This window comes from Xenopus laevis, chromosome 6S, assembly GCF_017654675.1.
Source record: "Xenopus laevis strain J_2021 chromosome 6S, Xenopus_laevis_v10.1, whole genome shotgun sequence".
NCBI lineage: Eukaryota > Metazoa > Chordata > Amphibia > Anura > Pipidae > Xenopus > Xenopus laevis.
The window spans coordinates 65708741-65732378 of NC_054382.1; the positions used below are offsets into that span (position 1 = coordinate 65708741).

The window sequence follows — 23638 nt, forward strand, 5'->3', positions numbered from 1 at the left end:
TGCCTTCCTGACATTCAAATCAAGTTTTTTAAATTGAAATCAAATTCAATTCGAATTTGATTTCGAGTTTTTGGGTCAATTTAATTCATCCTAGTTTAAAAATGTTTAGTTTTTTAATAAATTGTGATTTTTGCTTGAATTTCGAATTTATAGGAAGTTTTTAAAAACTCACATGAATTTGAAATTCGACCTTTGATAAATGTGCCTCCAACTGTTGTCCCATGGAATTGTCTGGATAAGGTCAACAGAAAGCATATAACCCTATTGGGTTAGTGATTAGATGGTTCCAAAAAAGGAAATGAGTCATGCACATAGTAATTTAATAGCACAGCTTTTGGGTAAAAGCAATACTTGAGCCTGAAATTAACTAGACTGTTCAATTACATACCAAATAACAATTACATACCAAATACCAACAATAATTATGCCAAAATCAACCATTTGCCAAGTCAAACCGTGCCAACAGTTGCCCTGGGCCCTCTGGTACACTAGTAGCCCTGCATGTAGAAGATTGTAGACAAATCTGGAATTCCCATGAGACCTATTACAACACAGTGAACCAACTGATGAGCTATATGAGTTTTGGCCTCTAACTGTTGCTGATGGAATGAATTGAGTAGATTCTCCTATAAACAAAGCAGTTTCATAAATTTCAGTGACAAACAGGGGTTCACATGTAAATTCAATGCTTAGTTTGTTTCAGACACCCTTTTATAGTTTATAAGCACTATTAGTCAAATGGCACATTAGCTTTTTGGCAAATGTGCACACAGGGCCCTAAAGTAGTGACTTTGTATATAAAATAACAATATAGTAAAACTTGGTTTTACTAGCCCTTAAATGTGTTGCATTATATTTCTAACCTGGTTCTGTGATTTGCTATTTCACAAGTCCTACCCACTCAGAAGCTATGTCCCAATATTTTGCACTGATGATATCTACTGTAACAAGATCACAACATGCTGTCTGCAAGTTTGTATAGATGACTCTGAACTATTAACCAGGTTAGCTTTTCTGCTACCATATTTCTTGTAATGCATATATAAACAGTATATCTGATTTAGAGAAGTATTCTTGTCCAACTAAAATACTGAAGGGCCTAAGCATCAAACATTATACAGATATGCAACATCATGCAACTCCTCAAGCAGAGGTTAACGGAAATTGCAGTTCATCATTAGCAAGGGCTTGGGAACATCAGCCTTAGATCTTTGCATCAATGGACTATAATTAAAAAGTATGTTGCAGCACCTTCAAAGCTTTAACTTGGGATGTACAGATATATTTGATTTAAAAAATAAAGGCTGAAATGAAAAAGCCTAGAAATACTTTTCTTTCTGTAATATACTCATTGGTGACTCACTCAATGATACATGCCCTTTGCGTGCTTATGTTTATAAAGTTGGTGCATTTAATGTGAAAACATAATTTAGTTTTTATCCATGTTGCTACTGTACTTAAGAGCTTTTTGAACATGGCAAAATCACAAGTTGCATATATTTATGCACAAAATGTGTTAAAATGACACAACTTTGGTGTTGGAAAACATTTGCTAAACTGTTTTCACAAACTTGCGAATTTACACTTGAAAAATTGCTATCCGTATATATGCTTATATTGACCATCTCATTGTGATTTGTAAAACAATGGAAGATGGGCACAGCAGTGCAATATTTAAACTTTTAGGGTGAAACTTGCAAAACAACCATATGCAAATAAATATGCACTGTGCAGAGTTTATAAATGACCTCCACTGTTCCAACCCAGAAGTTAAGCAGCCATGTAAAAGTAACAAGTTATATCTTTACATTTCAGAAACTGCCTAACATGCACCTAACGTGTTCGGAGTTGCTGTAAAGTAAGTAAGCACACATAATTAAATGTAATTTCAAGAATTTTTCTACATTTTATTTAGGGCTGATTTCTGAACATTCGTATAACATTTGTTTCTCCAAATTGCCATTTTTAGCACCGACACCATATTTTTCACACAGTACATAATCAACTTTTCGTAATAACTATAAAATCTACACTTACAAAAAAGGGAAAGTAAAAGCTGTTGAGGTCATGTAAAAATCAGCAATTCATTCATGGTTTTAAAGGTTTTGAGACATCAAAATATTTATTGTCCTACACATTTTTAGTTCATCCCCAAAGAAATTATGGTTTTTGTATTTTTTTGGTGGCTACTTTCATTCATATTTTTTGTATTTGGATCTTTTGATAACTTTCATGGCATTCATTGTTTTAGAGACATAGGGGAAAAGTACAAAAACTTGCAAAAAGTACAAATTTGTGCACAAATAGGAACAAAAATGTGTATGTCGCAATGTAATATTCTTCATTAGATTTTTATTGCATTGTGAATCTTAATTAAGCATTGTGAAACTTTAACACCTGCTTGAAGGTGGCATAAACAAGCAAACATTACAACTTTATCAATAAGAAATTTTATTACATCCACTGCGAATTTTCGCAAACTATAAAATACACAATAGCTATCCTGCTGTTGGTTGAGAGATAAAATGTTTGCAAATGCAAAATTGTTCACTTTGCGAACATTTATGTGAATTGTGAATGATTGTTTTTGACCAATAAGGCCTCATAGGTGGTTGTTTACTAACAATAAAATAAATTTTTTTCACAAATTATTTTTGTAAAAAAAACTCAAAAGATCTATTTAGAAAAAAAAACACAAAAACCTCTAAAGTAATACTACCAAATAAAATTGACAGTTTTTGGATTTTTTCTTCATTAGAAATTGTCTGAAAAACAATTTTTTTTGAAGTTTTCAAAATATTCACAATTTTTAATGCATTGATCGGTGCTTTTTGTTCATACTTTTTCATTCAGATTTTAATAAATCCCACAACATTTCTAGTTTTATGGGCTTATTAAAAAAAAAATCTAATTGATGAGATTTTTTTCTACTTTGAATAAACTCACAATGTAAAAAAAACTCCATTGAAAACAATCATGAAAATCTTGAATACTTTGAATATTTCAAGTTTATAGTCTTAACTTGAATTAGTGAATTTACAAACCTCAAAAACTTAAATTGAAACTCGAAAACTCGAATTAAAAAAAATGGCTTGGATTTATCCTTTGACTTATTGACTTCTACACGCATTTGACAGCTTTTAGATGCCAATTACTTTTTTTCATTCGAGTTTTCGAGGTTTGTTGCCTAATAAATGCCAGACACTTGAGTTTTTGAAAATATCATTCGAATTTGTGATTAGTGGTTAATGAATCAGACCCGTTTTACTTTGCTGAAAATTGGCAAAATGGCAAAAATTTGCTGAAATGTCTTTTTTTTGATGCAAGACAAATTGTGTAACATTTTTTCACCCAGTAGTGTATGGTCATAGTTTTTTTTTTTGTGGAAAATTTTGCTCATCGCTTTTTGTGAAATTTGTTTATTCGTATTTTTTAGCTCATTTCGCTCTTTTTTTCTTTCATACCTCTAAAACCACTAAGACCCCACCTTTAATAAATAAGCTTTCATGTGTATAAATCCCCTTAAAAAATTTTTAAAGTCTTTTACCCGTTTACTAACATTCATCAATCAAATAGTGTTTTGATTTTCATGTGACTATTTTATGTACATAAGAATAGCAAATAAGTCTAGCAAAATATAAATGAGTTATGCTAAATATATGCAAAAGAACATATACCAGATAAAAAGGATATCAGTTAAGTAGGACTAAAATTAAGTACCTCCCCACTTTTTTAATATGATTTATGGATAATTAATAAAGCATAGATTTTTGTCTGTATATACTCCAGGGTCTCTCAGATTTATGTTATGTTACAGCTTTGTTACATCTGGTCATTCTCAGCACACATAAAAGTGTCTAAAACTTAAACAATTAAACTGGTTAAAACTGGTTAAAACAATCCTTGCTATCTGTAGACATAGCAATTGCTATAGGATATTTACTATACAAGTAAATATCTATTATACAGGTATGGGATCTGTTATCTGGAAACCCATTATCCAGAAAGATCTCAATTACAGGAAGTCCATTTTCCATAGACTTTAGAGGCACAATTATTAAAATAGAATTCCGACTTCATGTGAGTTTTTTTAAACTCTCTTAAATCCAATTTTACTCCAAATTCGAATGGGGTGTTATCTGTTGAAAAATGTAATTAGTAAAACTTGACAAATATTTTTTTTACTAAATTTAAGTTATGGAGATGCAATTATATAAACCCCCCAGATGCCGTGCATTCTGCAAAAAAAGGGTCCCACGCCTGAACTATATTTTGAATACATAAGATACTGTCTCAATAAAGTTTTTCTGTTCTACTCACAAACATTAACATAAGTTTTACTTTAATAATAGCATCATAGTTATTTCAATATTGGTCATTATAAAAGCAAATCCTATATAAAATAAGAGAAGGACCTGCATACTTTGAGGAAATCTTGGTGGATTATCATTGACATCAGTAAGGGTTACATTGATTGTTGTTGATCCAGAAAGTCCTCCAACTTGACCAGCCATGTCTTTAGCTTGAATAACAACAGTATAATGTTCTCTAGCTTCTCTGTCCATGTTGGGCAATGCTGTGCGGATGACACCTGTAAAACAGTAATATATTTGTAATGTTGGTATAAAGATAAATATGGTAAGATCCTCGATCTCCTCTCAATCTCTCTCATAATTTCCCACTGTAAATGGACATTATGCTCCTTGCTCAACAATGAATAGGGCTTAGGCTGAACATACATTATGCTTATAGTTTTAATTACAAAAAACATCTATGGTTTTGTTTTTTAAACTAAGCAATGCAAATATGAAAACTTCATGAAACTTCATGTTTGGTCGTGCTTGCAAGGTAGATAAATCTAATTATCTACTTTGCAAGGACTAAACAAGGGATACTTTGCTTAACTTTTGGCACCCCAACATAAATTGCTTTTCCTTTAAAGATTTAAATTAAATTCAAAATTCAATGTGCTTCTTTCTTACCCACAAAACAGCATTCTCTTCCCAAAGTCCAGTGCTATTGCAGCCACCCCCTCACAATTGCCTGCATCTGCATTGGTATGTCATGTAACTGGTGTTTGTACTTTGCTTGCATCAATCACGTGAACAATTTCTGACATGGCTCTGTAAATGGCATGTGTACCATGATTATGTTTCTAAACCCTGTTGGGTTAGCATTGGCTTACAGAAAAGATAATTTGCTTCCCAGTAACGATGCTTACAATACCTAAAGGGAGTGTAAATTCATACAAAGTTAATTTGCTTTCCAGGAGATCAATGCTACCAAGTACTATACTTGAATATATTTTTGGAGCCCATCATATACCATTGTTAAACAGTTGTAAGTTGGTAGTATTTTAAATATGCAACAGCTTTATCTACATCTTTAGAAATACAAATGTATATATCATCCTACTACAACTTCAAGTGTACCTAGACAGTATTTGGCTACTACCTTTAGAAAGATGAGTAGGAAGACACATAAACATTTATCGGGTTATTTATCAAAATCCAAAAAGTTCTCACTATTTTCTGAAAACTACACCGACAAATCAGCACAGACTTTTCCGTAAATTTTCACAAATTCTTCTTGTGCGGAAAAAGTCACAATAAAATCGTTAAAAAATCTGACCCGTAAGTTTTTTTTTAATTTATCCATCAAAACCTACGATTTTTCCATATAATCCCCAAATGCTACAATTTTTTCAGATACCTAGCGCAGCTCAGAAAATTATCCAATTGTTAGTGACATCTCCCATTGACGTTTACATGTTCTCGGCAGGTTTGAATTTGAATATTTTTTTGTCTGACTTTTAACACCATTGGACTTTAATAAATCCTGAAAAATTCAAGGATTTTTTCCTACAAAATAATTGTATTTTTCACAACCAGAGCAGTCCATCCAGAAAAATCTGTCTAATAACTCCTTTAATCTGTTATTGGATAACGACTCCCAATATAAACCAGCCCATGTGAGTTTGATGTATTATAATTAGACCTTACATGATAGGAGTGAATTACATGGATTTGTAAAATCAATTTGAGTGCTCCTTGTACAGGACTTAATATATATTTCATCATATTTAAATCCTCTTTTATAAACAGTTTTTTTTTTTAATACAATCAAAATGCAGGAACTGATTGATTGTCGGTGAAAAGGGATGACAAGAATGTGGACCAAAAATCTGATTGTCGTTTTGATATTTAATCACTTTAAATTTCTGGATTATTTCTTGGACATTCTTGGAAATCTGAACTGTCATAAATTTGCTATTACAGTTTCTTAAAATAATCACCAACACAATGAAAAAGATAATGAATAAAAGTTATTTGTTAGCATTAAAATGTTACTATTTAAGTTAAAAGGACACATCTCAATTATTAGAAATATTTCAGTTTTTTGGTCTTTTTTTTATTAAACCAACTTAAAAAAATCACACACATTAAATACTAGTAAGGCAGTAGTTGTTAAGCAAGAAACATATTTTTCTGTAAACTCATTAATCTCAGTCAAAAAACAGATGGAGAACATCCGTACTGCAAACAGTGACTTGCTCATATTTTTTCAAACTATGAGATTATTTGTACAAACAAAAGTGTAATTTGCTATGTGCAATACATATCCTAATTTTTACACATAATAGAGCATTTTCCCCAGAATTCCGGCATACACACTTTCATGCCGCCCAAGCTTTTTTTTTTTTTAGATTTAATTGAATATGATTACAGTGGATCCGGATGAAGCCTAAAATGTGTTTTTTTTTTTTTTTTTTTAATCCATAATATTGCATCATAGAAAAGCATGCCTTATATTGAACCCACAGACAACGCTATACACCTTAAGACCTTGAGATCAGTGTAGTCTTGGGAATTATATTTGTCTAAGATGCCATCACACCCAATCTTTGTGAACCATTTTTGTAATCGTGCCCCAGAGAAAACATCCCCAACTTTGATAGTCTTGCCTCATACTTTACATTCTTTATTCCTTTGACCTGTCTAATTGCACATGTTCTACCTCATTAATATGCTTCTTAAGACTGGAGCCCAACAATGCACTGCATACCCAAGGTAAACCTTACCATGGGCCTACAGTATATATAAACAGGCAAATAAGAATCAAATTCTTTAGCAGATTCTGAAAACTCTGGGACTTTCCCAATGACAGACACTGTAGCAATTTACTCACTGTGCAGAGAAGAAATTGGGCAGCCAGTTTGCTCTGCAGCTGAGTCTGTATCTCAGCCCAATAACACAAATCCTCGTCGCCACTGTGATAAACTGCTTGGATAGCAGTGTGTTAAATGATAATGCTGTGTTAGTTCAGGTGAAGCAGTCAGACCAGCACAGGAACTTTATGCATTTATTAGAACATGGCAGGTAACACAGCCCTGCTCCCCACTTGTTCTTAACTCAGACGGGAAGAGGGAAACCGGGAACAGGAAATGAATCATAAGGCAATTGCAAAACAGCAGGAATGCCCTACCAAAGCTGGTTTATACAAAACCAATAACCAAAATGTCCACAAAAGCTGGTTAATACAATATATATATATATATATATATATATATATATATATATATATATATATATATATATATATATATATATATATATATATATATATATAATTTCATTTGAGTAATGTCATTTTTATGCAAGAGCTTTGTATAAACCAGCTTTAGTACAATTCGATCTCTCTTTAAAAAAATGCAAATTGGCATTTGTATTGTATTTGTAACATTCTTTGCAGGAAAATGATTAGTTTTTCCCAACTATGTCCATAAATGAATCTAGAAAGTACAAGTTTATTATTAAAAGCAAAATAGCTAAATCTTTTTATTCTGCTTATTTAATTTCTTACAGTGACTTTTTTTTCTTATAATTCCATGTTCAAAGGTTTATAAAAAAAAATCATCGGGAAAGTTCAAACCTTCTTGAGTAATGAGGTATTAAACCTATTCTGGCTTTCTTTTATGCCATTTCTTTCTGTAGGTCAGGTGTAACAAATTGATTTATATGTGTTTCAATCTCTTTCTTTCCTCTCCTCTATTAAGCACCACAGAATCATTTGAATACATTTCCAGCATGTTCAATTATATTATGCCCAAATATAAAGAGTACAACTCAAAGAAAATATAATATTTTTTTCCCCTTTTTTCATGTTGAGTAAAGGTTTAAAATAAAAATGATGGGTCAATGAAACAGCTTATTTAAATGTAATTTTGTTATTCAGAAACATAAGCTATATTGTTGGCATGATGCCATTTTAAAGATATGTGATATTTACTCCATTTTCTGATGTCTCTCATAAAGACAGTATCATTTTTGAAAATACAAAGGACAATAGTATAGAAGACAGATGGCAGACGTCACACTATGTTGAGCAGAGATGAATGTGTGAGATTGCCTGTGTGACTGTATCTTGGAAAGGTTTTGTAGCATACATTTTATAGCTGTATTGTAACAGCATTGCAGGTTTTGTAAATCAGGAATTAGAAGCATTAGATTGGTTTTTATATGAATAGTTTAACAAAGGGTGACAAAAAATATAGTTAATATAACATCGCTGATTTTTACATACCTTTTCATAAAATATGAATGATAGAAAATATTTAATATAGTTTCCATGTAAAATATAGGACATGCAGGTACCTGCTGTGGGGCAGGTACCTACTTTCTAATGCTTCTTTTAGCAGATAACACTTACTCTATGTATTTTTATACTTATAACAATAATAAACACAGTAACAAATAATTAGTATTTAATATATTGTTTGCCCTCCCTGTTTATATTGTTTTATTGTGCTGATTTAATTGTACAGTGAGAGCTGTGAAGATGTGGAATTCTCTCCCTGAATCAGTCGTATAGGCTGATACATTAGATAACTTTAAGAAGGGGTTGGATGGCTTCTTAGCAAGTGAGGGAATACAGGGTTATGGAATATAGCTCATAGTACAAGTTAATCCAGGGACTTGTCCGATTGCCAATTTGGAGTCAGGAAGGAATTTTTTTCCCTGCAGTTAAAAAAAGTTAAAAGGTTGAACTTGATGGACGTTGAACTTACTATGTTACTGTGTTACTATGTACAGTGCTGTGTATACTTGTAGCGCTTTACAACTAAAGTTATACATGCGTCTATATACATATACATACAAAAAAGCAGAAAAAGCATACCCCTGTAAATGCTAATGGATAAGAGTTATATTTACACACTGTACAGCAAAAGTCCCCAACCAGTGGTTTGTGAGCAACTAAACCAGTGGTTGCTTACCAACCCTTTAGATGTTGCTCCCAGTGCCCTCAAAGCAGGTGCTTATTTTCTCAACTTCTGTCTTGGTTGCCTAAAAAACAGATTATGGCTAGAGATGTCGCGAACTGTTCGCCGGTGAACTTGTTCGCGCGAACATCGGGTGTTCGCGCTCGCCGGAAGTTCGCGAACGTCGCGCGACGTTCGCCATTTTGGGTTCGCCATTGTTGGCGCTTTTTTTTGCCCTCTCACCCCAGACCAGCAGGTACATGGCAGCCAATCAGGAAGCTCTCCCCTGGACCACTCCCCTTCCCTATAAAAACCGAAGCCCTGCAGCGTTTTTTCACTCTGCCTGTGTGTGCTGAAGAGATAGTGTAGGGAGAGAGCTGCTGCCTGTTAGTGATTTCAGGGACAGTTGAAAGTTTGCTGGCTAGTAATCGTTTTGATACTGCTCTGTTATTGGAGGGACAGAAGTCTGCAGGGGTTTGAGGGACATTTTAGCTTAGGTAGCTTTGCTGGCTAGTAATCTACCTTCTACTGCAGTGCTCTGTATGTAGCTGCAGTGGGCAGCTGTCCTGCTTCTGATCTCATCTGCTGACTGCTGCAATAACAGTAGTCCTTGTAAGGACTGCTTTTATTTATTTTTTTGTTGTTTTACTACTACTACTACTACTACTACTACTACTATAAGAGCCCAGTGCTATTAGTCTAGCAGTGTTGGGGAGTGGGACTGGTGTGCTAATCTGCTGCTCCTAGTAGTTCAGCAGCACCAACTTTAATTTTTTTTTTTTAATATTCATTTTTTTTTTATTTTACTTTTTTTTATTTTACTACCGCTGTAGTAGTGTATAAGTTGACCTTTTAGGCATTATTTGCCCTGTAGGCATTATTTGCACACTGTTTTCTTCAACCCGCCATCGAGCTGTGTGACCTTGTTCACATTCTGTCTAAATATCCATAATATTACCGTCTCCAGAAAAAACACCGGAGTCACTTTTTTCAAGCAGCCATAATATATTTTACGTAATCCGTATCCACCGCTGTAGTAGTGTATACGTTGGCCTTGTAGGCATTATTTGCACACTGTTTTCTTCAACCCGCCATCGAGCTGTGTGACCTTGTTCCCATTCTGTCTAAATATCCATAATATTACCGTCTCCAGAAAAAACACCGGAGTCACTTTTTTCAAGCAGCATTCATATATTTTACGTAATCCGTATCCACCGCTGTAGTAGTGTATACGTTGGCCTTGTAGGCATTATTTGCACACTGTTTTCTTCAACCCGCCATCGAGCTGTGTGACCTTGTTCCCATTCTGTCTAAATATCCATAATATTACCGTCTCCAGAAAAAACACCGGAGTCACTTTTTTCAAGCAGCATTCATATATTTTACGTAATCCGTATCCACCGCTGTAGTAGTGTATACGTTGGCCTTGTAGGCATTATTTGCACACTGTTTTCTTCAACCCGCCATCGAGCTGTGTGACCTTGTTCCCATTCTGTCTAAATATCCATAATATTACCGTCTCCAGAAAAAACACCGGAGTCACTTTTTTCGAGCAGCATTCATATATTTTACGTAATCCGTATCCACCGCTGTAGTAGTGTATACGTTGGCCTTGTAGGCATTATTTGCACACTGTTTTCTTCAACCCGCCATCGAGCTGTGTGACCTTGTTCCCATTCTGTCTAAATATCCATAATATTACCGTCTCCAGAAAAAACACCGGAGTCACTTTTTTCAAGCAGCATTCATATATTTTACGTAATCCGTATCCACCGCTGTAGTAGTGTATACGTTGGCCTTGTAGGCATTATTTGCACACTGTTTTCTTCAACCCGCCATCGAGCTGTGTGACCTTGTTCCCATTCTGTCTAAATATCCATAATATTACCGTCTCCAGAAAAAACACCGGAGTCACTTTTTTCAAGCAGCATTCATATATTTTACGTAATCCGTATCCACCGCTGTAGTAGTGTATACGTTGGCCTTGTAGGCATTATTTGCACACTGTTTTCTTCAACCCGCCATCGAGCTGTGTGACCTTGTTCCCATTCTGTCTAAATATCCATAATATTACCGTCTCCAGAAAAAACACCGGAGTCACTTTTTTCAAGCAGCATTCATATATTTTACGTAATCCGTATCCACCGCTGTAGTAGTGTATACGTTGGCCTTGTAGGCATTATTTGCACACTGTTTTCTTCAACCCGCCATCGAGCTGTGTGACCTTGTTCCCATTCTGTCTAAATATCCATAATATTACCGTCTCCAGAAAAAACACCGGAGTCACTTTTTTCAAGCAGCATTCATATATTTTACGTAATCCGTATCCACCGCTGTAGTAGTGTATACGTTGGCCTTGTAGGCATTATTTGCACACTGTTTTCTTCAACCCGCCATCGAGCTGTGTGACCTTGTTCCCATTCTGTCTAAATATCCATAATATTACCGTCTCCAGAAAAAACACCGGAGTCACTTTTTTCAAGCAGCATTCATATATTTTACGTAATCCGTATCCACCGCTGTAGTGGTGTATACGTTGGCCTTGTAGGCATTATTTGCACACTGTTTTCTTCAACCCGCCATCGAGCTGTGTGACCTTGTTCCCATTCTGTCTAAATATCCATAATATTACCGTCTCCAGAAAAAACACCGGAGTCACTTTTTTCAAGCAGCCATAATATATTTTACGTAATCCGTATCCACCGCTGTAGTAGTGTATACGTTGACCTTGTAGGCATTATTTGCACACTGTTTTCTTCAACCCGCCATCGAGCTGTGTGACCTTGTTCACATTTTGTCTAAATATTGATAATATTATCGTCTCTAGAAAAACCACTTGAGTTACTTTTTTTCAAGCAGCATTCATATATTTTACGTAATCCGTATCCACCGCTGTAGTAGTGTATACGTTGGCCTTGTAGGCATTATTTGCACACTGTTTTCTTCAACCCGCCATCGAGCTGTGTGACCTTGTTCACATTTTGTCTAAATATTGATAATATTATCGTCTCTAGAAAAACCACTTGAGTTACTTTTTTTCAAGCAGCATTCATATATTTTACGTAATCCGTATCCACCGCTGTAGTAGTGTATACGTTGACCTTGTAGGCATTATTTGCACACTGTTTTCTTCAACCCGCCATCGAGCTGTGTGACCTTGTTCACATTTTGTCTAAATATTGATAATATTATCGTCTCTAGAAAAACCACTTGAGTTACTTTTTTTCAAGCAGCATTCATATATTTTACGTAATCCGTATCCACCGCTGTAGTAGTGTATACGTTGACCTTGTAGGCATTATTTGCACACTGTTTTCTTCAACCCGCCATCGAGCTGTGTGACCTTGTTCACATTTTGTCTAAATATTGATAATATTATCGTCTCTAGAAAAACCACTTGAGTTACTTTTTTTCAAGCAGCATTCATATATTTTACGTAATCCGTATCCACCGCTGTAGTAGTGTATACGTTGACCTTGTAGGCATTATTTGCACACTGTTTTCTTCAACCCGCCATCGAGCTGTGTGACCTTGTTCACATTTTGTCTAAATATTGATAATATTATCGTCTCTAGAAAAACCACTTGAGTTACTTTTTTTCAAGCAGCATTCATATATTTTACGTAATCCGTATCCACCGCTGTAGTAGTGTATACGTTGACCTTGTAGGCATTATTTGCACACTGTTTTCTTCAACCCGCCATCGAGCTGTGTGACCTTGTTCACATTTTGTCTAAATATTGATAATATTATCGTCTCTAGAAAAACCACTTGAGTTACTTTTTTTCAAGCAGCATTCATATATTTTACGTAATCCGTATCCACCGCTGTAGTAGTGTATACGTTGACTTTGTAGGCATTATTTGCACAGTGTTTTCTTCAACCCGCCATCTAGCTGTGTGTATTATCGTTTCCAGAAAAACCAACTGAGTTTTTGTTGTTGTTGTTGTTTTTTTAAAAATAATGCCAGGCAAAGGCAGGCCGCCACGCAGAGGCCGTGCTAGGGGCCGTGCTGCTATGCAATCCTGTGGCCCTAGCAAATTGCCCAGTTTTAAAAAGCCAATGACCCTGAACTCCCAAAATGCTGAAGAGGTAGTTGACTGGCTTACACAGCACACCCCATCCTCTACCGTTTCTAACTTTACCACAACATCCTCCTCATCCTCCACTGCTATGGCCACCCCACGTAACACTTCCTCCACCACCGGTGCCCCTTCTTCACTGGGGTCAGAGGAGTTATTTTCCAATGAGTTTCTTGAACTGAGTAATGCGCAACCATTATTGCCAGAAGAAGATGAAGGAGATGAGGACCTTACACCAGATTTAATTCTGGCAGAGAACACGATAGAGATGGACATAATGAGTGATGAGGAGGAGGTCCCCGCTGCTGCTTCCTTCTGTGATGTGTCAGAAGAAATTGATGCATCTGAGGAGAATGATGATGAGGAGATTGATGTTTTGTGGGTGCCTAGTAGAAGAGAGCAAGAGGAGGGTAGTTCAGATGGAGAGACGGAGAGTCAGAGAGGCAGTAGGAGAATAAGACTTAGAAGAAGCAGGGAGGACAGCCCGCAGGGATCAGTAGGGCAACAACATGTATCGGCACCTGTGTTCAGCCGGCCAACGCACCCGCCATTGCCGCCAATACCGCCAACTCCGCCAACTTCTACTGTTACCGCCAGATCGCACACTTCCAAAAAGTCAGCAGTGTGGGATTTTTTTAATGTGTGTGCCTCTGACAAAAGCATTGTAATTTGCAATGAGTGCAGTCAGAAACTGAGCCTTGGTAAGCCCAACAGCCACATAGGTACAACTTCTATGCGAAGGCACATGAGCGGCAAGCACAAAGCACTTTGGGAGCAACACCTCAAAGGCAACAGGCAAACTAAAAGCCACACTCCTTCTGGTCCAGCATCTTACTGCTCTACCTCTGCTCTCCTTGACCCGTCTGAACCACCCTCCACTCCGCCTTCCACCTTGACCACCTGTTCCCATTCCCAGTCATCTGCCACCAGCCAAGTTTCTGTGAAGGCCATGTTTGAGCGTAAGAAGCCAATGTCTGACTGTCACCCCCTTGCCCGGCGTCTGACAGCTGGCTTGTCTGCACTCTTAGCCCGCCAGCTTTTACCATACCAGCTGGTGGACTCTGAGGCCTTCCGCAAATTTGTAGCAATTGGGACACCGCAGTGGAAGGTACCCAGCCGCAATTTTTTTTCTAAAAAGGGAATACCACACCTGTACCAACATGTGCAGAGCCAAGTTACCGCATCTCTGTCACTTAGTGTTGGGCCAAAGGTCCATATGACTACTGACGCATGGTCCTCCAAGCATGGTCAGGGCAGGTATGTCACCTACACTGCCCACTGGGTGAACTTGGTAATGGCTGGGAAGCAGGGAATGGGTAGCTCAACAACAACAGTGGAGTTGGTGTCACCGCCACGGATTGCACGCGGTTCTGCCACCACCTCTACTCCTCCATCGCTCTCTACCTCGTCTTCTTCTTCTTCTTACTCTGCTGCTGGGTCCTCCTTCTCCTCCTCCACACCTGTGCACCCCCAGCTCCCCCTAGGCTATTCGACGTGCCAGGTACGCCGTTGTCACGCTGTCTTGGGGATGACGTGCCTGGAAAGCAAAAACCATACCGGATCTGTACTCCTGTCATCTCTGCAGTCACAGGCCGATCGGTGGCTGACCCCACACCAACTGCAGATCGGAAAAGTGGTGTGTGACAATGGAAGCAATCTGTTGGCAGCGTTGAGACTAGGCAATTTAACACATGTGCCCTGCATGGCACATGTGTTAAATTTAATAGTCCAAGTTTTGTCTCCAAGTACCCAGGATTCCAGGACGTTCTCACCCAGTCCAGAAAGGTGTCGGCCCATTTCAGACGTTCCTACACAGCCATGGCATGCCTTGCTGACATTCAGCAGCGCTACAACATGCCAGTCAGGCGTTTGATTTCTGACAGCCAGACTCGCTGGAATTCAACGCTCCTTATGTTGGAACGTCTGCTGCAACAACAAAGGGCCGTCAACGAGTACCTTTTTGAACTGGGTGGTAGGACTGGATCTGCACAGCTGGGGATTTTTTTCCCCCGTTACTGGGTGCTTATGCGCGATGCCTGCAGGCTCATGCGACCTTTTGAAGAGGTGACAAATATGGTCAGTCGCACCGAAGGCACCATCAGCGACCTAATACCCTTCGCTTTCTTCCTGGAGCGTGCCGTGCGACGAGTGACAGATGAGGCTGTAGACCAGCGTGACGAGGAGCTGGAAGCGCACGATTTCTGGTCGGAATCACCAGAACGAACCCAGGCACCTGCTGCAACGCAGGGAGAGGTGCCAGAAGTGGAGTCAGAGGAGGAAGGTGGCTTTGTGGAGGAGGAGGAGGAGGACCAACAGGAGCAGGCTTCCCAGGGGGCTAGTGGTGACCTTTTGGGGACCCCTGGTCTTGTACGTGGCTGGGGGGAGGAGACCGTGGATGATGCAGTCCTTGATAATGAGGAAGCGGAGATGGATAGCTCTGCATCCAACCTTGTGAGAATGGGGTCTTTCATGCTGTCATGCCTGTTGAAGGACCCCCGTATCAAGAGGCTTAAGGAGAAGGACCTGTACTGGGTCGCAACGCTACTAGACCCTCGGTACAAGCATAAAGTGTCAGAAATGTTACCAACATACCACAAGTCCGAAAAGATGCGGCATTTACAAACCAGCCTGCAAAACATGTTGTACAAGGCTTTTAAGGGTGATGTCACTTCAGGAACTCATCAACATTCCAGGGGCAGAGGTGCCAGTAATCCTGCCACGAGCACACCTGCAAGGACAAAGCCCTTTGGCCAGTCTGTAACGTCAGACATGCAAATGTTTTTCTGTCCAAGGCAGCGCCACAACCCTTCTGGATCCACCCTCAAAGAACGCCTCGACCGGCAGGTAGCGGACTACCTGGCATTAACTGCAGATATCGACACTCTGAGGAGCGATGAACCCCTGGACTACTGGGTGCGCAGGCTTGATCTGTGGCCAGAGCTGTCACAATTTGCCATGAACCTCTTGTCTTGCCCAGCCTCAAGTGTGCTCTCAGAAAGGACCTTCAGTGCAGCAGGAGGGATTGTAACTGAGAAGAGAACTCGCCTAGGTCACAAAAGTGTCGATTACCTGACCTTTATTAAAATGAATGAGGGGTGGATCTCGGAGGGTTACTGCACGCCGGAAGACTTGTTCTGACTTCTATGCAGCTGTCCTTCTCTTCAAGCCTCATGACTCCACACACAGCTGTCCTTTAGCGTCCTCCTCCTCCCTCCGCCACCGTTACAAACTAGGGTGCAAACCCTACTGGTTTAATTTTTTCTGGCCTCTGTGCTTCAGTGGCTGCGACCAAAAAAATGCCTATTTTCTGCATTTATATGACATAATTTTTCTGGCCTCTGTGCTTCAGTGGCTGCAACCAAAAAAATTTATATTTTCAGCATTTATATGGCATAATTTTTCTGTCAACTGTGCTTCAGTGGCTGCGACCAAACAAATGCATATTTTCAGCATTTATATGGCATAATTTTTCTGGCCTCTGTGCTTCAGTGGCTGCAACCAAAAAAATTACTATTTTCAGCATTTATATGGCATAATTTTTCTGTCAACTGTGCTTCAGTGGCTGCGACCAAAAAAATGCATATTTTCTGCATTTATATGGCATAATTTTTCTGGCCTCTGTGCTTCAGTGGCTGCAACCAAAAAAATTTATATTTTCAGCATTTATATGGCATAATTTTTCTGTCAACTGTGCTTCAGTGGCTGCGACCAAAAAAATGCATATTTTCTGCATTTATATGGCATAATTTTTCTGGCCTCTGTGCTTCAGTGGCTGCAACCAAAAAAATTTATATTTTCAGCATTTATATGGCATAATTTTTCTGGCCACAGCCACTGAAGCACAGAGGCCAGAAAAAATATGCCATATAAATGCTGAAAATAGTCATTTTTTGCCATACGTTGACTCAACGTATATGGCAAAAAATGACTATTTTCAGCATTTATGTGGCATATTTTTTCTGGCAACAGTGCTTCAGTGGCTGCAACCAAAAAAACTGGGCAAACAATGTCTACAAGGTCAACGTATGGCGAAAAATTACTATTTTCAGCATTTATATGGCATATTTTTTCTGGCAACTGTGCTTCAGTGGCTGCGTCCAAAAAAACTGGGCAAACAATGTCTACAAGGTCAACGTATGGCGAAAAATTACTATTTTCAGCATTTATATGGCATATTTTTTCTGGCAACTGTGCTTCAGTGGCTGCGTCCAAAAAAACTGGGCAAACAATGCCTACAAGGTCAACGTATGGCAGTTGTTTAAAGAGAACAGTAGATTACTAGCCAGCAAAGCTACCTAAGCTAAAATGTCCCTCAAATCCCTGCAGACTTCTGTCCCTCCAATACAGAGCAGTATCAAGCAGATTACTAGCCAGCAAACTTACTATCATCTGTCCCTGAAATCACTAACAGCTCTCCCCCTACACTATCTCTTCCAAGCACACACAGGCAGATTTTTCAGATACATTTTTGCCCTTGATCCCCCTCTGGCATGCCACTGTCCAGGTCGTTGCACCCTTTAAACAACTTTAAAATCATTTTTCTGGCCAGAAATGTCTTTTCTAGATGTTAAAGTTCGCCTTCCCATTGAAGTCTATGGGGTTCGCGAACCGTTCGCGAACCGCTCGCATTTTTGCGCAAGTTCGCGAATATGTTCGCGAACTTTTTTTCCGACGTTCGCTACATCCCTAATTATGGCTGCCAATCACAAATGTCCACCAAATAGCCAACATTATCCTTTACTTGGCACTCCAGGAACTTTTATGTTATGTTATGATTGTGTTGCTCCCAAACTATTTTAACATTTGAATGTGGATCATGGGTAAAAAAAAGGTTGGGGATCCCTGCTATACAGCATTCAAGAAATATAAACGATGTTCTGTGTTTGTCATTCATAGTTACATAGTTAAATCGGGTTGAAAAAAGTCAAGTTCAACCCTTCCAAATAAAATCCCAGCATCCATACATACACCCCTCAATACTTTCACATAAATTATATATACCCATATCTATACTAACTATAGAGTTTAGTATCACAATAGCCTTTGATATTATGTCTGTCCAAGAAATCATCCAAGCCACTCTTAAAGGCATGAACAGAATCAACCATCACAACATCACCCGGCAGTGCATTCCTGTCAAGGCCTTACCGGCTGAGATGCAGAAGTCAGGACCAAGGAGGAAGCCAAAATAGGGTAGCAAAGTCCAAAACGTCACTGTCCTCACTGTGAAGAACCACCTACGTTGCTTCAAATGAAAGTTATTTTTTTCTTCTAGTCTGAAGGGGTGGCCTCTGGTGTGGTGATCCTCTTTATGGGTAAAAAGGTCCCCTGCTATTTGTCTATAATGTTATCTAATGTACCTGTAAAGCGTAATCATGTCCCTTATCAAGTGCCTTTTTACCAGAGAAAACAACCCCAACCTTGACAGTCTACCCTCATAATTTGTCTTCCATCAGTCTAACCAGTTTAGTTGCATGTCTATGCACTCTCTCCAGCTTAACCCCTCTTAAGGACTGGAGTCCAAAACTGCACTGCATACTCCAGGTGAGGCCTTACCAGGGACCTATAGAAAGGCATACTTGTGTTTTTATCCCTTGAGTTAATGCCCTTTTTATGCAAGACAGAACTTTATTTGCTTTTGTAGCCACAAAATGACACTGCCCAGAATTAGAAGATTTAAGGAAACTCCCAACACACGGCCATTTAGTGTATAACTTGCATTTATATTATTTTTGCCAATGTGCATAACCTTGCATTTATCAACATTGAACGTCATTTCCAGTTTGCTGACCAGTTTCCCAACTTAGGCAAATCACTCTGCAAAGTGGCAGCATCCTGCATGGAACCTGTAGTTCTGCACAATTAAGTATCATCTGCAAAAATAGAAACAGTACTTTCAATGCCCACCTCCAGGTCCAGTAGTGATGGGCAATTTTTTTTTTTTGGATGCCGGCATACAAAAAACGGATGCCGGCGCTAAGCTAAGCACACTATGTAACCTGGGATGAATACCATCTGGCCCCAGATTTTTGTTTATCTTAAAATGTTCTAGTCTCTTTTGAATTTCCTTATGTGTGAACCATGCATCATTAGATGTATTACTAGAATTGTGATTATTAAGAGGGTGTGATGAAAACTTACCCTAGTGGTCCAGTGGGGCTGGGATGGTGCTGCCTTGTCTGCTGGCCAAAATCCTCTGGTTTAGGGGCGCTCACTTCCGGGTTTATTGTGCGCACTGACGCTGGCGTGCTTGAATATATTTAAAGGGACCTTTGCACTGTATTCTTTGCCCATTATAGGTTTCCACATTGTGTGTTCCTGGTGCCTCTGTGCTTTCTAAGCTTCAGTATTCTGTGATCTGTTTGCCTGTTTTTGACCCCTGCCTGCTTCCGACAATTCGGACTTCTATATCCTGACCCTGCCTGGTAACCGACTCTTCTGCATCCGAATCCATTCTGATTGATCTCCTGCCATGACCCGGCCTGATTTGACTCCACTTTCTGCCTACGCCTTGTACTGCGACCTTCTGCCCAAAAGAATTTGCTTTTCAGTCGAGCCCCTTTGCTCTTCCAGAACCCTTCACTTGGCACCTCTCTTATAAAGACCTGGCGGCATCCGATTAGCCATGGGCTCCTCCCAAGATGAAAGGCGGCTGTTAAAGGCAGAAGCAAAAGTAGAGAACAGGGTGCTTAGCATCGGTTCTGGATTTAGGGTGCCGACCGTGACAGAGGGAAACTTTTATTAACTGGTTCCTCTTTTGTGTAGTCAGACGAGAAATATGAGTTCAGAATCTTTCTAAAACAGAACTCATCATATTTCCTCCAAGATCTTCCCCTGTCCCTCAGATATCACTCACAGTAAACAACACCACCTTTCATTCCACCACACAGGCACGCTGCCTAGGAGTCATCTTAGACTCTCATCTGTCTTTTTCACCACACATTCAAACACTTGCAAAATCTTGCCGTATTCAACTGCGCAACATTGCTCGAATACGACCCTATCTCAGTTCAGAATCAACTAAAACACTGATTCAGTCTCTCATCATCTCCCACCTTGATTACTGCAACTTACTCCTCACAGGTATTCCAACAAGTCAACTTTCACAACTCCAATCTATTCTAAACGTGGCCGCTAGACTCATTCATCTAGCTCGCCGCTCAACATCAGCTGCTCCCATATGTATGTCCCTTCACTGGCTCCCAATCTCTTCTAGAATCAAATTCAAATTACTCACACTCACATTCAAGGCCCTTAATAATGAAACCCCTCCCTATATTTCATCTCTAATCTCCAAATACACTCCTTCACGAAACCTATGCTCTGCTTCTGATCTTCGCCTCACTTCTCCTCTGGTCACTTCTGCCCATTCTCGTCTACAAGACTTCTCTCGGGCTTCTGCTTTTCTCTGGAACTCTCTGCCACAAGCTGTCAGACTTTCTCCTTCCTTCCAAACTTTCAAGCGCTCCTTAAAGACCCATCTGTTTAAAGAGGCCTACCTACCTTAATTAATCATTGCTGTATCAAAAATGACAAAGTGTTTAAATAATCCTAATGTCTCAATTGTACCCTAACCTTTTAGTTTGTAAACCCTATTGTACTCTGTAATCCTTGTCTGTTATCCACCATTTATTCCGTTTGCTATAACTGCAGTAAAGCACTGCGTATCTTGACAGCGCTATATAAATAAATGATGATGATGATAATCTGAGCTTTTTTTTTTGTTTTCATCAACCAGCTGACCCCTCTGATATTAAAGGTCCCATCCCTACCAGCTTTTTTTTACAATTAACATATTCAAAAATAATTTTTGATTCTTCTTACTGCTTGCTGCAATATTCTTCTCAATATCCATTTTAGCTTGCCTGATAGCTTTTTTGCATGAGTTATTGGCCACCTTGTACCTTATAAATGATTCGGCTGTCCCAGCTAACTTGAAAGCCTTAAAAGCACATTGTTTCTTATCCACCTCAACACCAACACTCTTATTGAGCCAAAAAGGTTTTGCTTTGCAACAGCTTTCCTTGCTTATAAGGGGAAGATATTGACATGTACTGTATAATTATTAAGCAACATTTTAAAGACTTCCCATTTTTGTTCTGTGTTTAATCCTGTAAAAAGCATTTCCCACTTAATATATTGCAGAGATGCCCTTAAACTGTCAAAGTTTGCATGTCTGAAATTTAGTGTTTTAGTTACTCCCTTATTGAATTGCCTCTGCAACAGAATCTCAAATGAGACCATGTTATGATCACTATTCCCTAAATGCTCACCCACACAAATGCTAGAGATGAGTTCAGTATTATTAGTTATCACAAGGTCCAAAAGAGAGTTATTCCTAGTAGGTTCTTGAACGAGCTGGAATAAAAAGTTGTCATTTAGCATATTTACTAACCTACTGGCTTTCTCTGTCTTGGAAACCCTATTACCCCAGTCAACGTCTGGATAATTGAAATCACCCATAGTAATAACTTGGCTTAGTTGTGAAGCTGTGTCTATTTGTAAGAGTAGCTGGGCTTCATACTCATCACTTATACAAGGTGATTTGTAGTATACACCAATGATAATTTTCTCTGTAATCTTTTGCCCAGGCAAAACCTCTACCCAGAGGGATTCCACTCCCTCACCAGTGCCAGCAATGGTTATTTCTTTAGTGCATGGTTTTAATTCAGGCTTTACATAAAAACACACATTCCTCCACCCTTTTTAATCCCTCTGTCCCTCCTAAAAAGGGTGTAGCCATTTAAATTCACAGTCCAGCCACATCTTTCATCCCACCAGGTCTCAGTGATACCAATTATATCATAATTTTTAGAGCATGCAATTAATTCTAGGTTTCCCATTTTTTTTTTTTTTTTAACAGGTTTCCTTTTTATTGTTTTCAAAATGAGGGATACAGAAAGCAAAAAAGAGGGAGGGGAAAGTCAAAGAAAAGAAGGTACAATAACATCATATCACAGTCAGCATACAATCAAATGTACAGCAAATTTCAGTACATCAATGCAAAGAAGCCCCTAAGTGAATATCACACCACAAGTCCCACAACTTCGGAAATTTACCCGGACACCCTCGAGCCTCATAAGTGAGTTTTATTAACGGAAGCATGTTATTAACATATTGTATCCATTCCCTCTTAACCGGAGGATCAGGGGAGATCCAGTGCATCACCAACATTTTTTTTGCATAGAATAGTAATGTCCTCACCGTTAGTCTAACATGGGCAGCCTGCAGTAGATCCTCTACCACCCCCAACAGGCAGCTTTCAGGGTTATACATATTAGGCACCTCTAGGACTTCTGAAATATATACACACACTTCCTTCCAATAGCCCACAATTGTCGGACAGGTCCATACCATGTGCCAGAAGGAACCATCCAATACCCGACATCGTGGGCACCGTGGTTCAGCCAATCTACCCATTCGAACTAGTTTGTTAGGAGCAAGGTAGGTACGCAAGAGAAACTTATGCTGGATTAACCTGTCTCTAGCTGAAATTAAAAAGCTATATAAGTGACCTGTCCCTTCCTCCCATTGGTCGATAGTAAGGGATGGCAAATCTATCTTCCACGTGTCATATGCTCTTCCAAATGGAAAAGGCAGAATAAGCAGAAGGCTAGTGTACACATACGAAACCATTTTAGGAGGATGAGATTGACGCAAGTAGGTAAGTATGACAGGTTCTGACAAGTCCCCCAAGAGTCCCCCAAATTGTGATTGGAACATATGCCGCAGTTGGAGATAACGGAACATGGGAATCGTAGGGACGTCCAGCTCCTGTTCTAATTTAATTTTGTCCACAAAAAGATTATCTACAATTAATTCTCCTAAATACTTAAGCTTCCTGGGGGCCCAATAGCCGACCGCCTCAGCTCCATGGAAATGCGGCAAATATGAATTATTCCATAGCGGAAGATAAGGGGACTCGAGTGGGAACTTAACACCAAGCAATTTCATAGCTTTTTGACAAGCCTGATAGGGTGCCAGCATACAAGGGGGCAGATTTGGGTGGTCTTTCAATTTCCGAAGGGGGCAGTTCCGTAGTGCCTCTAGCGAGCCTACCCAATGAGCCTGAAGTAAGACATTAGGATTATCTAGATCTTGCGTAAGCCACCAGTGAATATAGACTATTTGCGATGCAAGGTAGTAGTAGAGAAAGTTAGGTAACCCAAGACCTCCCTTATCATAGGGCACATTCAGAGCCTTAGAGGAAACCCGTGGCACCTTATTGTTCCACAAAAATGGAGTAATCAAGGCCTGAATTCCAGTACAAATCTCCTTATGGAGTGGGATTGGACTA

General features: G+C 39.0%; 1 protein-coding gene across 1 annotated transcript in view; it reads right to left on the reverse strand.

Moving 5' to 3' along the window:
• The window catches only part of cdh18.S (cadherin 18 S homeolog), a 355950-nt gene that overhangs the window by 74070 nt on the left and 258242 nt on the right, over positions 1 to 23638 (reverse strand). The window contains exon 7 of the mRNA XM_018269418.2: positions 4424 to 4591. Within this exon, the coding sequence (XP_018124907.1) occupies positions 4424 to 4591 (168 nt within the window). The remainder of the gene's footprint in view (positions 1 to 4423; positions 4592 to 23638) is intronic.